We start from the raw sequence: 23,020 nt of genomic DNA, 5'->3' as shown, positions 1-23,020 counted from the left end.
CGCTCCATCCTTCCCTCACTTGTGAACAAGACCCCGAGATACTTGAACTTCTCCACTTAGGGCAGAGACTCACCACCCACCCGGAGAGAGCAAACCACCTTTTTCCGGTCGAGAACCATGGCCTCGGATTTGGAGGAGCTGATTCTCATCCCAGCTGCTTCACACTCGGCTGCAAACCGCCCCAGTGCCTGTTGCAGGTCCTGGCTCGAAGAAGCCATCAGGACAACATCATCTGCAAACAGTAGAGATGAAATCCTGTGGTTCCCAAACCAGACCCCCTCCGGCCCCTGGCTGCACCTAGAAATTCTGTCCATAAATATAATGAACAGGACCGGTGACAAAGGGCAGCCCTGGCGGAGTCCAACATGCACCGGGAACAGGTCTGACTTACTGCCGGCAATGCGAACACAGCTCCTGCTCCGGTCATACAGGGACCGGACAGCCCTTAGCAAAGAGCCCCGGACCCCATACTCCCAGAGCACCCCCCCAAAGGACACCACGAGGGACACGGTTGAATGCCTTCTCCAGATCCACAAAACACATGTGGACTGGTTGGGCATACTCCCATGAGCCCTCGAGGACCCGATGGAGAGTATAGAGCTGGTCCAGTGTTCCACGACCTGGACGAAAACCACACTGCTCCTCCTGAATCCGAGGTTCGACTATCGGTCGGATTCTCCTCTCCAGTACCCTGGAATAGACCTTACCGGGAAGGCTGAGGAGTGCGATTCCCCTGTAATTGGAACACACCCTCCGGTCCCCCTTCTTATACAGAGGGACCACCACCCCGGTCTGCCATTCCACAGGCACTGTGCCCGACCACCACGCGATGTTGCAGAGACGTGTCAGCCAAGACAGCCCAACAACATCCAGAGACTTGAGGTACTCAGGACGGATCTCGTCCAACCCCGGAGCCTTGCCACTGAGGAGCTTGCCAACCACCTCAGTGACTTCAGCCAGGGTGATGGACGAGTCCGCCTCTGGGTCCCCAGTTTCTGCTTCCTCCTCGGAAGACGTGACAGTGGGATTGAGGAGATCCTCAAAGTATTCCTTCCACCGCCCCACAACATCCCCAGTCGAGGTCAGCATCTCTCCAAGCACTGCTTCCCCCTCCTGAGGCGTCGGACGGTTTGCCAGAATCTCTTTGAGGCCGTCCGATAGTCCTCCTCCATGGCCTCCCCGAACTCCTTCCAACCCCGAGTTTTTGCCTCTGTGACTGACCGAGCCGCGGCACGCTTGGCCCGCCGGTACTCATCAGCTGCCTCAGGAGTCCCACGAGCCAACAAGGCTCGATAGGACTCCTTCTTCAGCTTGACGGCATCCCTTACTTCCGGTGTCCACCACCGGGTTCGGGGATTGCCGCCACGACAAGCACCGCAGACCTTACGACCACAGCTACGAGCAGCCGCATCGACAATAGAGGTGGAGAACATGGCCCACTCGGAGTCCATGTCTCCAACCTCACCCGGGATCAGGGAGAAGCTCTCCCGGAGGTGTGAGTTGAAGACACCCCTGACAGAGGGCTCTGCCAGACGTTTCCAACAGGACTCTCACAATGCGCTTGGGCCTGCCAGGTCTGTCCGGCTTCCTCCTCCGCCAGCGGATCCAACGCACCACCAGGTGGTGATCAGTTGACAGCTCAGCCCCTCTCTTCACCCGAGTGTCCAAGACACGCGGTCGGAGGTCAGATGACACGACAACAAAGTCGATCATCGCCCTCTGACCTAGAGTGTCCTGGTGCCACGTGCACCGATGGACACCCTTGTGCTTGAACATGGTGTTTGTTATGGACAAACTGTGACTAGCACAGAAGTCCAATAACAGAACAGCGACGTAACTGGCCTTGTCCTTTTCCTCTTCATGTAGGGCTTCTGAACCGCTCTTAGTCAGACCCTTCTCCCAGGACCTGTTTGCCATGGGTGACCCTACCAGGGGCATGAAGCCCCCGACAACATAGCTCCCAGGATCATTTGGGTGCTCAAACCCCTCCACCACGTTAAGGTGGCGGTTCGGGGAGGGGTATTAAGAACCCCATTAGCTCTTAATGATGTGTACTGTACTGTTATAGGTACTTGCTGCAGTGAGTATAGACTGAAAGAATAATGCCCTAAACTGTAAGGAAAGTGAAAAAAAAAAAAAAATTATACAAAAAACCCCACTATAGTTTGTAGCTCAATATCAATGAATACTGAGCTTTAAAAGGGATAAAATGGTTGTAATTTAACCCGACTCTTTCTTTGAGTCATGTATGGTTGCCCCATTGTCCCGGATGTTTTTAGATAAAAAAAAAAACAAATGATGCTTCTTTTTGTTATTATTATCGAAACACAAGACTATGGTATTCAAAAGTACTTTTTAAAAAGCCCAAATCGTTCAAAATGCAAGGTCGCAGCAGCTTTTCTTTTGACTTCTAATAACTGTATGTTTTTAGTTTGGATAGAGTCATGATTATATTGTGACCTCAGTAATACAATTATCGAGCTAATAGACCTAATCCACATTTGGAAGCACAGTGAAGCACTTTTTAAAATTCATTAGTCCAAAAAAGTAGACCTAAATGTCAAGTACTTTTTTATCGTTCTCATTCAATAATTTTGACTTTGTGAAATTGGTCAAAAACTTGAGGAATAGTAACGTGGTAGATCAATAGGGATGTAGTAATATAAAATATCATCATTTTGCATCGTCAAGAGTCTCAATAATATCATAAGCCATCACAATACCGAATTATCAAATTACAAGTCTCTTTGCTTAAATTCATTATTATGGCGCTGCAATAGCTAAAAAAAAAATAGGGGGAACTAGGTAGAACATGATCCTTTGCTCTGTTTCAATGCAGACTACATGAAAAATATGTTATTAAGCACTTAAATCTTAGTTCTTTGGATTATAACAGAACCAAAATCTTGTCATGGCAAAGGAAAAAGTAGCGTATTTACAATTTTGTTAGCTTCTACAAAATATCACAATAAATAATGTACCATGCCCATGTACATTGTGAAAGTATCATACCAATAGATTTGGATATCATTAATCCCTATGTGAATAATCGTTAAATATGAATGTTATTTCTCATAATAATCCTAACACCAAAATTTGTCATCATAACATTTTTAATTCTGGAGAGTTGTTGCTGTTATGCTGTTTACTACACATGAAATGACAGTACTTTGCTTGTCTCTACCATGAGGTGAATGGACAGAGCCTGCAATGACAGATGCTGTGTCTCTGTGTTTGCTCGGTGCAGAGGGACACATAGATTTTCTTTCTAAGTGCTGACCTAGTTTAGCCTTATGTGTGTTTGTAGGTGAATGCTATGGATCTATTCTGACTACCATAAAAGGACTAACCGGGACTAAACCGGGACTAAACTGGGACTAAACCGGGACTAAACCAGGACTAAACCAGGACTAAACCAGGACTCCATCATCCATCCTCAGTTTGATCACACATCAGTCAACAAGGACTAAACCAGTACTAATAAATGTGTAAACACAGACGGGTCTAGTTCAGTCCAAACAAAGTATGACTTTACAACCACACGGGATATGGCAGAATTGATAATAAACTAGGTCTCAACCAGCAGTATATCCCAGGAGTACACTAGAACTAACCTAGGACTAAACTGGGACAAAATCTTGTCTAAACCAGCTTTCTATCATGCATACTATCTGATCACTCATGAGTATTGAGTCAAATATTGGTTGTAGGCCATAACAACATGAATCTCCATATCAGACCATGCCTACTATTTCCTCGTACTAAACCTGGACTAACTTGGGACTCAACTGGGACTCTGACTGAATCAGAACAAAAAACTGGTCCAAACCTGGTTGAAACAAGGACTAGAAAACAAGGTTCAGTCTAGTTCTAAAGCGGGACTAAATGTGGTCTGAACCAGGACTAAGCTAAGTCTGGGCTAGACCTGTTTAAACATCGTCATAAACAGGTCTGAAATGGGTCTAACCACGAGACAACTTCCAGTGTTGCTTTATTTCGACTCTGAGTGAATAATTCAGTTAGTAGCGAGGTACTGACTTATTCAGCTCCAGACAGAAACTAGGTTACAGTCCCTCCTGTAGACCTCCATGTTTGACTCACCCGCTCTGCTAAACATTTTACACCAAGGCTCTAAAAATACTGGGCTTTTCAATTTTAATATGGAATATGTTTATTCTAAAATCAAAGTCAAATAAACAGTCACAGAATATAATGCTAGCAGCTAGACCAAGACTAAATGAGAAGTAAACTGTTGAAAATAGGACTAAAACACCATGGCCATTAGGGCTGGGTATCACCAAGAAGTTGCCGATGATGGTGATGATGCGTACCTTGATACACAGGCCACGATACGATACATATCTTGATACAGTGCATTTTCGATATGATACAATTCGATACAATACATTTCAAATCGATACGATATGATTAAGAAAAAAATAAAGGCCTTCAGCCTCTTACTTTAACCTGTTACTACCGAAGGTCCCCAATTTTGGGGACCCTGGGAAGCGCATTTTTGTTTCGCCATGAGCCAACACATTAACCACGGAAAATATATTAATGTGGCACATCAAATTAAACAGCACCGCTAGCGCTACAAGGCTATGTAGACTCTTTTCACCATCCACAAACACAACTCAGATGACACCCAAGAGAACACCGCAAAACTAAATCCTCCAACCTCAGTGTGAAAAAAACACTCGCCGCATTTATGGCTCCACAACAGCCGTACTTCATGCTACCCACACAAACAACCGCTCAAACGAAAGCAGAGAGTCTACCAGTTCCTGTGCCCCAGCACTGTACAACAAAGCATCGTGGAGATATAAGCCAGCGCATCAGATCACAAAACATTGCTTTTCAAATCCACATTAGTAAAAATTGGTCTTACCTTTGTCGTCTTGCCGTGAAAAGTTTATTCCATTTGTAAAGAAAAGCTATTTCCTGTTAACCACGACTGTTGTCCGTCACTTAAAACAGTCCGAGTGATACAATAGTGATATATAGTTCGTACCGAGCGCTTACAGTGAACCAATGGAAAAGCATGGCCCTTTCACATGGCTTTGTTTTTCCCCTTCTGGTTGGCTGGCTGTGTTGTCAATCTTGTATTGCAAGTTATAGCCTTATTCTATTGGCTTTCACGATTCCAGAGAGGTGTCACTCATGCATTTTGACCAATCCGCTGGGGAGTAAAGTCCGCGCGCACAGTAAGCACGCTTGTGTGCGCGCAACAGCGCCTTTACGCACAGGACACAGAGCGCACCGGACAAATTTAGATTTGCTTTTTTCACTAAATTCATCTCTAAAAAATCATTCAAATGCTTTATGCGGTCATTTTATTTGTAGGGGAAACATTCATATACACATATATTTATTATAATTATTAATTAATAATTATTAATTTTATACCAAAAAATTAAAAATGCCAAAAAAATGTTTTCTTTAGGTCTACTGAACACCATTAGTGATATAAAAAATGAAATATATAACTTTTATATGACAGAAATGCAAATGGCACTATGTGTGCCAAATGGTGCCAAAATGGAAACCTCGCCTGACATACCTGTACTAAAATCTCTCTTTTTGATCTGCTTCATCTAATCAGTTTCAACCTTTGCAGAGATAATGTTCACATGTTTGGTTTCTATTTTATGAAGTAAAAAGGCTATGTTAGCAACATTCCAAAGAGTTATTCATCATAAAACATGTTTGTTTTTTTTAGGCGAGGCTAAAAAAATCTACATTTTTGCTGTGTTTCATCCTAATTTTCTCTTTATCAGTAACACATACATGGATAAATGACATATCAAATTATTCTGCCCAATGATCCCTTTACAATGGCACAAAAATCATTCAAATACACCTTGGGGTTGCTGAAATAGACCAGTTTATAAATGGATATACATTTTTCGAAAATTTGTCTTCAAAATAGGCTTAGGTAGTAACGGGTCAATCAACCCCATTTTCACAAAAAAGCATTAAATGGTGCATTTATCTTCCATTTATTCAAGATTAAATAACACAATAAAGTGCTTTTTGATTAATGCATGTTTCAAACTAGAACAATACATACAACCTCAAAAAAGTGCTCAGCTGCATCATCATCCATAGCTTATAAGAGCTCAACAATTACTTGAACAATGGCACGTGCAGTTTGACCAATCTAAAGGATCTCACAATGTAACTATTAAATCACTGCTGTGATTCTAAAATCAAATGCTGCATTTATTGTCACACATAGAACATTCATTAAACTTAGAATAATGCTGATTTGGTTAACTTGACTAGTAACACTAGTAGCCCTGACAAACATTGCTTTTCAGCAAACGTAACCAAACACCACAACAAAAATAGAAAGTTATTTCTTAAAAGATCTTTGTTTAGAAACAGAATTTGGTCAACGTGATCTGAGCTGAGTGCACTTCTCTGAGCGGTGACAATGTCTCCTGCTGTTGAGAATACATGTTCAGAAGGAGACACTGTCCCTGGGATGCACAGGTACATTTTTGCAAGCTGTGACATGAGTGGATATTCATTCTGATGCTCTTTCCACCAACTAAGTGGATTTCCCCCTGAAAGAGACAAGGCTGGTGCCTCCTTGTACCTTGTCACCTCTTCTCTGCTTGGTCTGTGTGGTTCTTTGTCTCGCAGCAGTACCTGTACAGTAGGTTGGGCCAAGTAAATCAGCCAAACTGTACATGTCCTTTGTTTGCTTGGGTGGTGGGCCAGCAGTACAGTTGTCTTTCTTAACTTCTTCAGAATCGTCTTGCTCCACAGACATCACCTCAGTCACGAGCTCGAGATCAACCTCTTTCTATATTATTAAGCAAATGACATGTTTGTGTTAAGTTTGTGTTTATAAACTTTATAGACAATAAGTTAAAACATCTATAGTCATCTGACTGAAAGTTATACCCACTTGTGGATTACTAATTTTTGTCAAAACACATTCTAGTTTGAATTTAATATCAGCTATGAATTTAATGTATACTATTTAATATAAATAATCTGCAAATGACTCTCATGTAGATTTCATCTTGTTGATTGTCAGGAAGGAAGGGCAAAGCTTTGAATCGTGGATCCAGTGCCGAGCATAAATACATAGTCTCTTCATGTTCATCCTTGTACCTCTTGCTCAGATACTCACAAATGGCTGCTTTGATTTCTTTCACCAAGGTGGAATCAGATGGATTCTCTTGTAAATCATGAATAAGCTGAGCATGAAGTGGTGCAACAACTGATAGTGTAGTTTTTTTTTCTTTGGACATCACTAATGTTGCTACCTTCATGGGCTTCATGGCATCCACAATATCTTCTGCAGCCATTATGTCTGACTCACTTAGGGTGCATACTTCTTTCTTTGTCTTTCTCACCTCACTTGACAAAAGAGCAGCAGATATGGCTGGTTGTTGCTCAAGAAATTGTTGGAGCATGTCATGCACACTGTTCCACCTGGTCACAACGTCAACGATGAGTTTGTGCTCTGGCAACTACAGCAGCTTTTGCTTCTGGCGGAGTACGTGGCTAGCTGTTGTGCTGCGCCTGAAAAACATTTAAATGCGTCTCACACGACCTAAAAGACGCGCGACTACAGGCAGTTTCAAAGTACGCTGTGATGCCAGGTTGAGCGTATGGGCAAAGCACTTAAAATGCAACATGCTAGTGAGCTCCACTGTGACGCTCATATTAGCGGCGTTGTCTGTCACAATAGCTGGGTCTTAGCAATGTCCCATGCCTCAAGAGCCACGCTGAGCAGCTCTGCAATGTTAGTCCCTGTGTGACTTTCATGCATGGCTCTAGTTTGTAAAACGTTGGAAATTGGCTCCCAGCGGTTGTTGATAAAAATGGCTTGTAATGCTACATACGATTCCATGGCACAGGATGTCCAGTCGTCACAAGTAAGGGCCACTCTTGGTGCTGCATTTAGGCTGGGTTTGGCTGGTTTTAACGGCATCTTTCACCCTCTGATACATTCGCGGGACTGCTACCTCAGTCAAATGTTTACGTGTGGGAATCACATAGCGTTGAGCTAATGTGTTTATCATAAGACGAATGCCTGAGATCGCCACGACACTGTATGGACATAGACCTTGGCAGATATAATGCACAATAGTGTCTGTAATCTTAAGTGCATGCGGAGAGTTGGATGCTAGTCTGCTTATTTGACTCTCCAAAGTGCGTTGTTTTGGGTCCAGGCTTTTCTTCGGGGCGGCAAAACTAGCTTGTCGGGATGATGGCGCTGCAGGTGAAGATGTGGCAGCGCAGCTATACTACCTCCTAACGTCCGGGTATTAACGTCCGGGTAACTATTTTAATAGTATTGATATATATTGGTGTATCGAGTTTATTTTTTTTTAGCACATCCCTAATGGCCATAGTCTTAATTGAAACTATTCCAAGTAGTTGTGTAGTGTAATGCTACATTCATATTAATAAAACACTGAAAAATTGTCTAGTCTTAATGTAGCAATGCCTTCTTTCCTGAACATGTTACAGATGAAGTAAAGCAAAACAAGGGTCCCGAGGGTTGACTTTGCCATTGAGTTTCAATCTTGAAATTTTTTTTTGTGATATTAAAGGTCATATATTACATCCAAATTAAAATGATTACCATTATTGAACCCTCAGTAGCATATACACAAATTTGGTGTCTTTGTAAAGGTAACACCCGATAGGTTTACCCACAGGTGTCAAAATCACTGTAAGTATGTCTGTTAAGCATTTATACACTTTGGAACACACATAAAAAATATTTTTTCTTATCCTCACCAAATTCTTTTGGTTATAATGAAGGTGTAGAAAGCTGCAGTAGGTAGCTGGGGACAAAAATACACTATATCTCAACTGAAAATATTGTTGACCACTCACATTCAAATTTGAGGTCAATAGCTTTAAAATGAGAGTTTTGCACTCATTTTATCATTAGTAAGTCCAAAGTCTAGTCCAGTTCTAAATGGAGACATTTGGAGAACGTTTGGAAAAAATGCAATAACTTTTGAATGCTTCAACCCACAGACATCAATTACACCATTTTTGTAATTTATATATCATATCAAAACACAATATAAAATGTATATTTGTATATAAAATATAGTCAAAACAAGTGGTATGGGTTAAAATAAATACATATTTACAAACCACACACTGCAAACAGTGTTTACATTTTGAAGATTGTGTGTTTGTTCAAAGACACACTGCAAACCGAAAAACACACTCCACATGATTATAACATACATATGTGCCTGTCATTATGCGACAGTGGCTCAAGGGTTAGAGGGAGGAGGGAGTCGGAGGGGGCTGATTGTGCAGATTGGAACATGATATATTTGACCCACAATTAAGTCAAGAGCAGAATAAACCATGCTTACCAATCAGCAACAGGAGCATCCATCAAAACATAATGTCCTCTACTCCTGACTCCACCATGAGATTTTCACTCGATTCTACGAACTGCTCCAGGTCCGAGATGTCTAGTTTAACTTGTACAAACATCCAGTGTCCTCGGTCACATACTTCCTTTGTTTTGTCCGTTTCGTCATGTTTAATATGCAAAACTGCAGCAAAACAGTGCATAAAATGAGGCAATTACGCGTGCATAATTTTACGTGCATATCCAGTCTCCTTTTATGCGCACAGCAAACTCCGTCTGTTTACGGGAAAACATTGCATGTCATAATCGTCGTGTTCCGCTGCTCATTGGCTGTAAGGGAAAACATCATTAAATGTGTGTAATGTAACTGCTTGATTCTACAAGGGGGAGAGTGGGGCGTAATCTTTCAGTCATCTGTAGCACAGATTCACTGTCTGCGGCTCCAGTAACCCACAACCTCCACCTTATTGGCCAACTTTGGTGTCAATCACAAGCTAACAAGTTTGTTTCGCACTGAGGAACAAAGTTGGCACTGTCAGAAGTTTATTATGCTTGAAATCGACAAAAGAAATGCAAAAGATTGGAAATGGAGGATCTAACTTCTTTTGTGGACATAATTTTTTCACTGGATTATATTCTCTGGACCTTTACAGAACGAATGAGACTAACTTTGTGGGAGTATGTTGTTGTTTGACAGAACCAGAGCGCTCAAAATAAGTGATGTCCAAATCCACATTTCTTCTCTGTAAAAACGGCTTTCCTGTCAGCAATGTGGTGATTGCAGGTGAAAATGGTTTGCATATTCAGAAAGATGAGAGCCGTAGCTTTCATTTGATGTGTAGATTGTTTGTGCGGGTGACTCAGAAGTATATGCGTCACCCGAGGGCGGGTCATCAGAACGTTAAGGGGTGAAGCAAAATGTTGTTACCTCCTTAAAATCATACCCAGAGTTGTGTGTTGTTTAACAATGCAGTGTTACTCAAGCCTGTGAAGTAAAGCTCAAAATGCTCTGTTCCATCTTGTGATGTCATGTATTGGTACTGTCTAATTAAGGTGTATGGAGTTTAAAAACACAATAGAGCATTTCGTGTATTACCACATGATATCATAAGGTAGAACAGAGTGTTTTCCTCCAAAGATTTTCTATTGGGTTTAGGTCTGGAGAATGGCTAGGCCACTCCAGAACCTTGATATGCTTCTTACAGAGCCACTCCTTGGTTATCCTGGCTGTGTGCTTCGGGTCATTGTCATGTTGCCACGACTCATCTTCAGTGCTCTAACTGAGAGGAGGAGGTTGTTCCCCAAAATCTTGCAATACATGGCCCCTGTCATCCTCTCCTTAATACAGTACAGTCGTCCTGTCCCATGTGCAGAAAAACACCCCCAACGCATGATGCTACCACCCCCATGCTTCACAGTAGGGGGGTGGTGTTGTTTGGAGGAAGAAGAATGATGAGTACCATCCAAACACGGCAAGTGGAATTAAGACCAAAAAGTTCTATTTTGGTCTCATCTGCCCACATGACTTTCTCCCATGACTCCTCTGGACCATCCAAATGGTCGTTGGCAAACTTAAGATGGGCCTGGACATGTGTAGTAACATACAAATGTATAATTTTAAGGTTTTTTTTAAAGATTATGTCTCTCACAGTGGACATACACCTAAGATGAAAATTTCAGACCCCTCCATGATTTTTAAGTGGGAGAACTTGCAAAATCACAGGATGTTCAAATACTTATTTGCCTCACTGTAGATCAGAAAACAACAAAATATGGGCCCTTTAACAATTACTTTTTGGGTTTAATTTGTGCTTGTGCTATTGTGTTTGATTGATTGGTTAATATAAAGTTTTGCTGCAGTTGATTTTTGGGTATTAAATCTGACTTCTAATGTTACTGGTAAAGAAGCAAATAATCTTTAATTTAATTTGTGATATAACAAATCCATGATATTGTCAAATGCCACCACCTTGGTCTGTATATAGACCTATCAAATCTAAGTTAGCAGATAGTAAACGCAATTGCAATTGTCACCCTCTGGATGACTGTGTTGTTGGAGGTTTGACAGTTGTTTGTTTCTGTCTCTGGTGCTGTGATTCTGTAGGAGGTTTCTGGGCTCAGGTTCAGCACAGAAGCAGCTGGTCCAAATGTTGTTCATATGAGGCCAGCACTGATGTAGTAGTGTTCTCTCTCTCTTCCTGTCCCTTGTTACATATTATACCTGTTTACTTTAATGATCTTTTAACATGGGGCAGTAGATTATATCACAAAATCCTAAAGCAAGTGAGGCAAATTAAATTATTACATTTTTGTAGAGTTTAATTATTGTCAATGCGAGGCAAAAGCAAGAAATTATACATTGCTAGTTCTCCATTACATTCAATATACAGTGAGGCAAATAAGTATTTGAACACCCTGTGATTTTGCAAGTTCTCCCACTTAGAAATCATGGAGGGGTCTGAAATGTTCATCTTAGGTGCATGTCCACTGTGAGAGACATAATATAAAAAAAATCTGGAAATCACATTGTATGATTTTTAAAATAATTTAAAATAATTTGTATGTTACTGCGGCAAATAAGTATTTGAACACCTGTCTATCTGCTAGAATTTTGACCCTCAAAGACCTGTTAGTCCACCTTTTAAAAAGTCCACCTCCACTCCACTTATTATCCTAAATTAGAAGCACCTGTTTGAGGTCGTTAGCTGCATAAAGACACCTGTCCACCCCATACAATCAGTAATACTCCAACTACTAACATGGCCAAGACCAAAGAACTGTCAAAATGCACAAGAGACAAAATTGTAGACCTCCACAAGGCTGGAAAAGACTACGGAGCAATTGCCAAGCAGCTTGGTGAAAAAAGATCCACTGTTGGAGCAATTATTAGAAAATGGAAGAAGATAAACATGACCGTCAGTCTCCCTCAGACTGGGGCTCCATGCAAGATCTCAACTCGTGGGGTCAATGATCCTAAGAAAGGTGAGGAATCAACCCAGAACTACACGGGAGGAGCTGGTCAATGACCTGAAAAGAGCTGGGACCACCGTTTCCAGGGTTACTGTTAGTAATACTCTAAGACGTCATGGTTTAAAATCATGCATGGCACGGAAGGTTCCCCTGCTTAAACCAGCACATGTCCAGGCCTGTCTTAAGTTTGCCAGTGACCATTTGGATGATCCAGAGGAGTCATGGGAGAAACTCATGTGGTCAGATGAGACCAAAATAGAACTTTTTGGTCTTAATTCCGCTCACCGTGTTTAGAGGAAGAAGAATGATGAGTACCATCCAAAGAACACCATCTCTACTGTGAAGCATGGGGGTGGAAACATCATGCTTTGGGGGTGTTTTTCTGCACATGGGACAGGACAACTGCACTGTATTAAGGAGAGGATGACCGGGGCCATGCATTGAGAGATTTTTGAGATCCTTCCCTCAGTTAGAGCATTGAAGATGGGTCGTGGCTGGGTCTTCCAACATGACAATGACCCGAAGCACACAGCCAGGATAACCAAGGACTGGCTCCGTAAGAAGCATGTCAAGGTTCTGGAGTGGCCTAGCCTGTCTCCAGACCTAAACCCAATAGAATATCTTTGGAGGGAGCTCAAACTCCGTGTTTCTCAGTGACAGCCCAGAAACCTGACTGATCTAGAGAAGATCTGTGTGGAAGAGTGGGCCGAAATCCCTCCTGCAGTGTGTGCAAACCTGGTGAAAAACTACAGGAAACATTTGACCTCTGTAATTGCAAACAAAGGCTACTGTACCAAATATTAACATTGATTTTCTCAGATGTTCAAATACTTATTTGCAGCAGTAACATACAAATAAATTATTTTAAAAATCATACTATGTGAGTTCCAGATTTTTTTTTAGATCATGTCTCTCACAGTGGACATGCACCTAAGATGAAAATTTCAGACCCCTCCATGATTTCTAAGTAGGAGAACTTGCAAAATCACAGGGTTTTCAAATACTTATTTGCCTCATTGTATATCGGTTGGGCAATATGTCAGGCCTGTATTTACATGTAATGTATCCACCATCAACCTTAAATCTCCAGACCGAGATGTGCAGTTTTTCATGTCACAGCTAGGCCTGTCACCATAAGTAATCAAATTGATTTAGCATTCAATATATGAAAGCTAGAACAATATATTTTTTTGGCTCAGTATTTATCCTGTGTACTTTTTCTTTGCACTACTGCACTACTAATTTGTTGGTTATTTTTTGGCTATACGATTATATTTAAGCCGTAAAAGGTTGAATGAATAACGTCTATCACTCAATACAGATGCAAACTAAGTATTTAAATATTGTACATTTAGAAGTTATTGTGTCAGTGGCATAAATTAGTTTCAATATTATAGTTTGTCTATATTTACTTCAGCAATATATTGAACTTTAAAATTGTTATTGTGACAGGGCTAGTCACAGTGACATTCAGTGAGTTTGTATTGCTTTGTAAATATATGTGTATCTATGAGTATGGGAATATGTATGTGTATGTTTGTGTGTACAGGAGTGAGAGAAGGAGAGGAGAAAAAGAGGAGATACAGGAGGAGGAGGAGGATTGATGGAGAAAAATGAAACTAAACAAATGTGCATTTGTCCCATGTACATGTATCACATCTCAAATTTTAAGGAACCCTAGATTCTCAGCTCTAGTCTCCCTTTGCCTCTTTTCCCTATGGTTTTAAAACATCACATTATTATATATAGTATATTAATATACTAAGGTTTACAGGGATTATCCGGCTTAGTGCTATAGCGTTGTATCTTTAAGCAATATATGGCACTTGAAAACATATTGTTGTGACAGGTCTAAACATACTTAAACCTGACATAAGTGGGGACATAGTCAGACACAGAGTTTGCAGAGCTGTGGTTTTGCAGAGGCGTACATAGGCCTTTAGAACTGTGTGTAGCAGAAAAACGTGCATAGTTCTATTGTGGTTCAGACCAGACAGAGCCTGAAGAATGCATAGTATATTGCGATTTTGGGGATGTCAAGTTTCAGAGTTGCAGTATTGTGAGAAGAAACATAGTAAATATTTGTGAAAAACAAAATAATGACAACTTAATTTGAAAAAAAAAGGCCTGAAAATATATACACGTTTTAACCAACTATCTTATAGCAGGATTTTTAACCAACTATATTATAACAGGATTGTGTGATCAGCTTTATGAAATTTAACTTTATGATTTCGAATAAACAGTGGGATTGAGGATCTCCTCAATCCCACTGTCACGTCTTCCGAGGAGGAAGCAGAAACTGGGGACCCAGAGGCGGACTCGTCCATCACCCTGGCTGAAGTCACTGAGGTGGTTGGCAAGCTCCTCGGTGGCAAGGCTCCGGGGGTGGACGAGATCCGTCCTGAGTACCTCAAGTCTCTGGATGTTGTGGGACTGTCTTGGCTGACACGTCTCTGCAACATCGCGTGGCGGTAGGGGACAGTACCTGTGGAATGGCAGACCGGGGTGGTGGTCCCTCTGTATAAGAAGGGGGACCGGAGGGTTTGTTCCAATTGCAGGGGAATCACACTCCTCAGCCTTCCCGGTAAGGTCTATTCCAGGGTACTGGAGAGGAGAATCCGACCGATAGTCGAACCTCGGATCCAGGAGGAGCAGTGTGGTTTTCGTCCTGGTCGTGGAACACTGGACCAGCTCTATACTCTCCATCGGGTCCTCGAGGGCTCATGGGAGTATGCCCAACCAGTCCACATGTGTTTTGTGGATCTGGAGAAGGCATTCGACCGTGTCCCTCGTGGTGTCCTTTAGGGGGTGCTCTGGGAGTATGGGGTCCGGGGCTCTTTGCTAAGGGCTGTCCGGTCCCTGTATGACCGGAGCAGGAGCTGTGTTCGCATTGCCGGCAGTAAGTCAGACCTGTTCCCAGTGCATGTTGGACTCCGCCAGGGCTGCCCTTTGTCACCGGTCCTGTTCATTATATTTATGGACAGAATTTCTAGGCGCAGCCAGGGGCCGGAGGGGGCCTGGTTTGGGAACCACAGGATTTCATCTCTGCTGTTTGCAGATGATGTTGTCCTGATGGTTTCTTCGAGCCAGGACCTGCAGCAGGCACTGGGGCGGTTTGCAGCCGAGTGTGAAGCGGCTGGGATGAGAATCAGCTCCTCCAAATCCGAGGCCATGGTTCTCGACCGGAAAAAGGTGGTTTGCTCTCTCCGGGTGGGTGGTGAGTCTCTGCCCCAAATGGAGGAGTTCAAGTATCTCGGGGTCTTGTTCACGAGTGAGGGAAGGATGGAGCGGGAGATTGACAGGCGGATCGGTGCAGCGTCTGCAGTGATGCGGTCGCTGTATTGGTCCGTTGTGGTAAAGAAGGAGCTGAGCCGGAAGGCGAAGCTCTCGATTTACCGGTCAATCTACGTTCCTACCCTCACCTATGGTCATGAGCTTTGGGTAATGACCGAAAGAACAAGATCGCGGATACAAGCGGCTGAAATGGGCTTCCTCCGCAGAGTGGCCGGGCGCACCCTTAGGGATAGGGTGAGGAGCTCGGTCACACGGGAGGAGCTCGGAGTAGAGCCGCTGCTCCTACACGTTGAGAGGAACCAGCTGAGGTGGCTCGGGCATCTGCTCAGGATGCCTCCTGGACGCCTCCCTAGGGAGGTGTTCTGGGCATGTCCCACCGGGAGGAGGCCCCGGGGAAGACCCAGGACACGCTGGAGGGACTATGTCTCGGCTGGCCTGGGAACGCCTTGGGGTCCCACCGGAGGAGCTGGAGGACGTGTCCGGGGTGAGGGAAGTCTGGGAGTCCCTGCTTAGACTGCTGCCCCCGCGACCCGGCCCCGGATGAGCGGAAGAAAATGGATGGATGGATGGATGGATGGATTTCGAATAAAATTCATTGATAAGGTTTTTTTTAATATGCTGGGTAGGAACCTTTGTCATGGTTTGTTCCTGATGGGAAGACAATAAAATGTTTCTCCTACTTGACTTGAACATAATTGTGCCTTGTCCCTATTATAAGGCTTTTCTGTCTAGGCTTGTCACAGTAATTATTACTCCAACTTATGGTTTAATACCTGTTAGATGGAACATTATTTTTGAGGTGCAGTATGCACAGTGTATACCTTATTTTACACTTTTGATTAGTTTGCAATCTTATCGTATTGCAAAAACATGACCAAGTATACTCTATTGTATTAGCAACTTTGTATATTTAGATTTTTTTTTTTCCCTTTATTGTGTCAGTGGCATTAATTAGTTTCAGTGTTACTGTTTATTGTCTGTACTTTACTTTAAAGTTTACTTCTAAAATGTATTACTTCGATAAACATTGCTTTGCTGAAAACATAATTAATCATTGCATTCCAACCTTGTCTTTCCTTGTCTTTTGCAGAGGTTACGGCGATTATCAACCAAATACAGAACCGAAAAGATTTATCCTACAAATGTTGGAGAGCAAGAGGAGAATGTCAAGAAAAACCGATACAAAGACATACTGCCATGTGAGTGTACTATAAACCACCTTCAGTTTGAAGGGCCCATTTTAACAAAAGAAAATAGGTTAATTGGCCATCTCTACTGCACTAAAGGTAAAAGGTAGCTGTAGCTTGAAACCTAGCACTTCATGACATCACAAGGTGGAACAGAGCATTTTGGGCTTTGGAGATGTAGACAGACTAATGATAAAGGATTACTCAAACATGTGTGAATGAAACAAAACAATTCCAGGTATGTTTTTGAGGAGGCAACAGGATTATAAGATGGCTAAATGCTAAATAGCTTTGGGGTTTTTCATATTGAGATTGCTAGCAAACCTGTCTTAATTATGCATAGTCTTTTAAATAAAGTAGTTTTGCATCAGCATAAATTAAAATAGTCATGCCCTCTCTATGTACATTACTAAGAGGACTTAAACATGCAATCCTGTGCATGAGATATAAAAGCAGCATGTATACAGTTTTGGCCTAGAGATTAATATTGAAAGCCCCCATTGAGCCTAGTTATTTAAATATGCAATATACTTTTTTGTATAAAGCATTTTAAATCACCATACATTATAAAATAGTCATACTTTCTGATTATATTTCTAGTTGGCAGTCTCTGCAATGTTACTGGTTTGAAATGACCCAACAGTTGCATGTTAACATTTTTAGCTTAGAGCTTAATAGTGGAATTCCCCTTTAACCAAGCTATTTTGAACGTAGTCTTAAATGTAAAATATTTTTGAATCAACAATACAATAGTCATGCTCTCTTCTCTTTAAAATGCTGAATTAAAATGGTTTAGGAATGATATAAGGAGCAAGTGCATGTTATTTTATCATGTTATTGTTGTTTCCCCTTCTTGTTATAAAAAAATTTAATTGTAATAGAATAGTCATGCGCTCTCCAAGTACATGTAGGAGGACTCAATTTAGTACTTAACATGAAATGTGGTGCTTATGACATAACAGCATGTATATATTTTTAGCCTAGAGCTTAGTAATGAAATACACTATTGAGTCAGCTTATTATAAATGTATAGTTTTGTATAGAAAACATTCACTGTCAGTAAAATGACTCTATTTACTTTACATGCAATCTGTGCTTATGACATAACCAGAGCATGCACATTTTTAGCCTATAGCTTAATATAAAAACTCAGCCCATGGGGGGATTTCAATGTCAGTTATACTAACAACAACTAGCATGCTAACAGTGTACTTTCTGATTATCGGACAGTAAACTACTTTATAATGCAGACAGTACAGTGTATTGACCTCAAGAGCTGCTTAAACAATATATCTGTAGATAGATAGAAAGATAGAAATATAGAAAGAAAGAAAGAAAACTTTATTAATCTCCAAGGGAGAAATTCAGGAAATTCTGTACTGGGGCATGACAAATTTTGTTCAAATGCTTGGGAAAATATTGGGTACAGGGCTTTTGTATTGAAATTCCCTATTGAGCCAAGCAATTTAAATTTGTATATAAAGCATTTTTAATCATCATAAAAAATTGTTATGCTCTCTTAATATTACTCGTAGGTGGACTTAACAATCTGATGCTTATGACATAACAGCAGCATTTAACTTTGCCTGTGTAACTCATACATTTGCTTTTATAAATATTTTAATATCCTGTTTTAATACGTAATTCTAAATCCCATACAATGCCCACTGTCTATAAACTAGGAACACAACATCTGGACAGTTTTTTTTTACTCTTTATGTCCTCTTTCTACATCTGTCCGTTCTGTAATGCTTTTTGTGAATGAGCAGTTTATCCAGAGCAGCTGTGGCGCTTACATGCACCACACAGGAATGGGAGTATTACTCTAGACCTATTAACTCTTAAATGACTTTCAATGGAATCGTTCTGTTTGTCCTTGATTGACCTTACATTTGCTGTCTTCATTTTTCTTCCTTAAATTTGACATTTGCCAAGAGTTTTTTTTTTTGTACTTGGGTGTCTGGAGTATTGAAAATCATATTCTTAAACTAGTATTGAAACTAGATGCTCCTCTGAACAAATATCGATACTAAAACAAGTCACTTTCATAGGACAAAAACCTAACCTTTCTTGAATAGCTTTAGAATGATGACTGAGCTGTATCAGAACAAGTATAAGACCACATAGACAAGTATACGCCCATGGACCACTATGGAACCTACCTGGACCACTGAGGGATTACACAGATATAAGGCCACATGATAATATAAAAGAAAGTACTACAGCTCCAGGGACTTCGTGCGTAATTCCTGCACATTTTACGCACTGTTGCTTTTCACCAGTTTTGTGTTTTAAACATGATGAAACAGACAAAACAAATGAAGTGCGTGATCGAGGACACCGTAGATGTTTGTACAAGTTAGAGCTAGAGGCTGACCCGGAGTGGTTCGTGGTAAAGAGTGAAGATTCCGCAGTGGACTCAGGAGTAGAGGACCTTTATTTTTGATGGATTGGATGCTGTTCTCGATGGGTACGCGTGGTTTATTCTGCTATTGAATAAATTGTAGGTAAAATATATTGTGTGTAATTGTTAGCATTGCTTCTATACACAGTGTATAGCATTCGAACCATGTGTTCTGGCACGTTTGTTTAGCTGTATGTATTAGACTTCATTTGTCTATTGTTTGAAAAGTGTTTTATGAGACGCGCTGTGGCACTTTCCTGTGGAGAGTTATGGATCAGACTTTGTTTATTGTCGATATCTGGCAGAACATAGTTCAGACCGCTATAATTGTGCTGCCCAATGATAAAGCCAAATGTTATCTTCTGTTTGACACAAAATTTGACATTCAGCGTTGGTTTTACGGTAAATGGTAAATTCCACCATTAGAGATAGATGTATAGATGTAGAACACTCCCAGTTTGATGTCACTGCAAAGTGTCATGCAAGAAGTGTGTATCCTGGATCCCAGGCAACCTATTTTGTCTGTAGTGGCTTGCAAAAGTATTCATCCCCCTGGAACTTTTTCACATTTTGTCATGTCAGAACCACAAATTTAAATACATCTTCTTAGCATTTTATGTGAATGAGCACACAAAATGGCACACAAATGTGAAGTGGAAGGAAATATTTTACAAGATTTGCGATAAAAAAAAAAAAAAGATAAGCTTAAAGTGCAGCTTACAAAAGTATTCAGCCCCCTTTTCTTTGAATGCAACCAATTGCTTTAGAAGTTGCCTGTTGGAGTCTGCAAAAGACTTGGGACTGGGGCGGAGGTTCATCTTCCAGCAGGACAACGATACTAAACATAAACCCAAAGCGACAATGGAATGTTTTAAAGCAAAACATATTCATGTGTTAGAATGGCTGAATCAAAGTCCGGACCTAAATCCAATTGAGAATCTGTGGCAAGATCTGAAAACTGCAGTTCACAAACGGTCTCCATCAAATTTGACAGAGCTTGAACTGTTTTGTGTAAGAATTGGCAAAATTTCAGTCTGTAGGTGTGCAAAGCTGGTGGAGACATACCCCAAAAGACTTGCAGTTGTAAGTGCAGCACAAGGCTGTTCCACTGAATACTTTTGCACGCTGCACTTTTCAGTTTTGTTTTGTTTGTTTTTTATCTGGAATTGATGTATAATTCTTTCTACTTCACCATTTTGTGTTACTTATTCACATAAAATGCAAATAAGAAAATATTGTGGTTTTGGCAGAATTTGGAAAAGTTCCAGGAGGATGAATACTGCAAGCCACTGTAAATACATAACGTATGTTATTACTGTGCGCAAAGTCACGTCTCCACAGATCTGACCTGTAATTGTTGGCATCGCCTATTTGTTGTCTCCATAGAGATACAGTGCATCCGGAAAGTATTCAGTGCTTCATTTTTTCCACATTTTGTCATGTTACAGCCTCATTCCAATTTGTATTAAATTTATCTCTTATCTCAAAATTCTACACACAATACCCCATTATGACAATGTGGAAATCATTTTATTTTTATTTTTTTTACATTTTTTGAATTTATTAAAAATAGAAAACTAAGAAATCACATTTACAATTTCAATATTTTCAATATGATGCCACAAGCTTGGCACACTTATCTTTAGGCAATTTTGCCCATTCGTCTTTGCAGTAATTCTCAAGTTCCATCAGGTTTGATGGGAGACGTCTATGCACAGTTATTTTCAGGTCTTTCCAGAGATGTTCAATCGGATTCAAGTCTTGACTCCAGGACACTCACAGAGTGGTTCTGAAGCCAATCCTATGAGATCTTCGCTGTGTGCTTCAGGTCATTGTCCTGCTGAAAAATGAACCTTCGCCCCAGTCTGAGGTCAAGAGCGCTCTGAAGCATATACAGAGATATCCAGGATATCTCTGTATATTGCTGCATTCATTTTTCCTTCTATCCTGACTAGTCTGCCAGTTTCTGCTGCTGAAAAACATGCCCATAGCATGATGCTGCCACCACCATGCTTCACTGTAGGGATGATATTGGCATGGTGATGAGCTGTGCCTGGTTTCCTCCAAACATGACGCCTGGCATTCACACCAAAGAGTTCAATCTTTGTCTCATCAGACCAGAGAATTCTGTTTCTCATGGTCTGAGAGTCATTCGGGTGCCTTTTGGCAAATTCCAGACGGGCTGCCATGTTTCTTTTACTAAGGAGTGGCTTTTGTCTGGCCACTCTACCATACAGGCCTGATTGGTGGATTGCTGCAGAGATGGTTGTCCTTCTGGAAGGCTCTCCTCTCTCCACAGAGGAACGCTGGAGCTCTGACAGAGTGACCATTGGTCACCTCCCTGACTAAGGCCCTTCTCCCCCGTTCGCTCAGTTTAGATGGCCGGCCAGCTCTAGGAAGAGTCCTGGTGGTTCAAAACGTCTTCCATTTACAAATAATGAGGCCACTGTGCTCATTGGGAACTTCAAAGCAGCAGAAATTTTTCTGCATCCTTCCCTAGATTTGTGCCTCTAGACAAGCCTGTCTCACAGGTCTACAGACAATTCCTTTGACTTCATGTTTGGTGTTTGTGCTCTGACATGCACGGTCAACTGTGGGACCTTATATAGACAATTAGCCAAGACAATTAAGCTGTAGAAACATCTCAAGGATGATCGGTGGAAAAAGGATGCACCTGAGCTCAATTTTGAAAGGCTGGTAAAGGCTGCGAATACTTATGTAAATGTGATTTCTTAGTTTTCTATTTTTAATAAATTCAAAAAATGTAAAAAAAAACAAAAAAAAAAAAACTTTTTCCACATTATTGGAAATTGTGTGTAGAATTTTGAGATAAGAGATGAATTTAATACAATTTGGAATGAGGCTGTAACATGACAAAATGTAGAAAAAATGAAGCTCTGTGAATACTTTCCGGATGCAAATCACCAGGTTTATATAGTTTAAGATGACTAGAGGACATACATTTCAAAGTAAGGATGTGGCACTCCTACTGAGGTGTGGCCAGACAAGCTCCTGGAGGCATTCATGAGCTTGATCACCACAGGATGTAATATGTGGAGTCAAACCAATACAAGATGTGATACATTTCAAAGGAGAGGGTTCTGAAAGCCAACTGTATGGTCTGATTGCATGTATCTTCACTTACATTATAAACTCCTCCTCGCCTGGCCGATTTTTCTTGTTTTGTCAGATTTTTCCTGTTGTTTGATTTTCCTGTTTGTTTTTGTGTGTAGGCAGCACAGTGGCTGAGTGGCAACACTCATGCCTCACAGCAAGAAGGTTTGGTTCGATCCCCGGGTCGCCCAGGCCTTTCTGTGTGGAGTTTTTCATGTTTCTCCCCGTGTCTGGATGGGTTTCCTCCGGGTACTCCGGTTTCCCCCATCAACCAAAACATGAACGCCCTTGGAGACAAGTGTTGTTGTGATTTTGGGCGTTACAAAAGAAAATGAATTGAATTGAATTGAAACACATCTTAATGAGATTAGCCACATTAAGAAGGAGAGGGTTCTGAAAGCCAACTGTATGGTCTGATTGCATCTATCTTCACTTACATTATAAACGCATCTTAATGAGATTAGCCACCAAAAGGGAACAAAAGATTTTAGATGAAAGGTTTTCTAACACTGTCTTGACAACCAAACCAAATGAATTTTAGTTGCAAGACCACATGATTTCTCAAAGGTAAAATAATCACACAATATTTTAATTTCCTTTACAGTGCATCTTAAAAATTGTCTGTGTAATCCCTCAATCATCCAGGTAGTAAAAGCCAAAAGTACAATTTGTCCAGTT

General features: G+C 41.2%; 1 protein-coding gene across 6 annotated transcripts in view; it reads left to right on the top strand.

The window, feature by feature from the left end:
* The window catches only part of ptpn12 (protein tyrosine phosphatase non-receptor type 12), a 111,018-nt gene that overhangs the window by 27,036 nt on the left and 60,962 nt on the right, over positions 1-23,020 (top strand). For all 6 annotated transcript variants that reach the window (XM_055231914.1, XM_055231915.1, XM_055231912.1 and 3 more), the window contains exon 2: positions 16,728-16,836. In XM_055231914.1, the coding sequence (XP_055087889.1) occupies positions 16,728-16,836 (109 nt within the window). The remainder of the gene's footprint in view (positions 1-16,727; positions 16,837-23,020) is intronic.

The sequence above is a fragment of the Periophthalmus magnuspinnatus genome, chromosome 23, assembly GCF_009829125.3.
Source record: "Periophthalmus magnuspinnatus isolate fPerMag1 chromosome 23, fPerMag1.2.pri, whole genome shotgun sequence".
NCBI lineage: Eukaryota > Metazoa > Chordata > Actinopteri > Gobiiformes > Gobiidae > Periophthalmus > Periophthalmus magnuspinnatus.
Note: the sequence above shows the minus strand (reverse complement) of the source record. Positions and strands in the feature narration are given on the sequence as shown.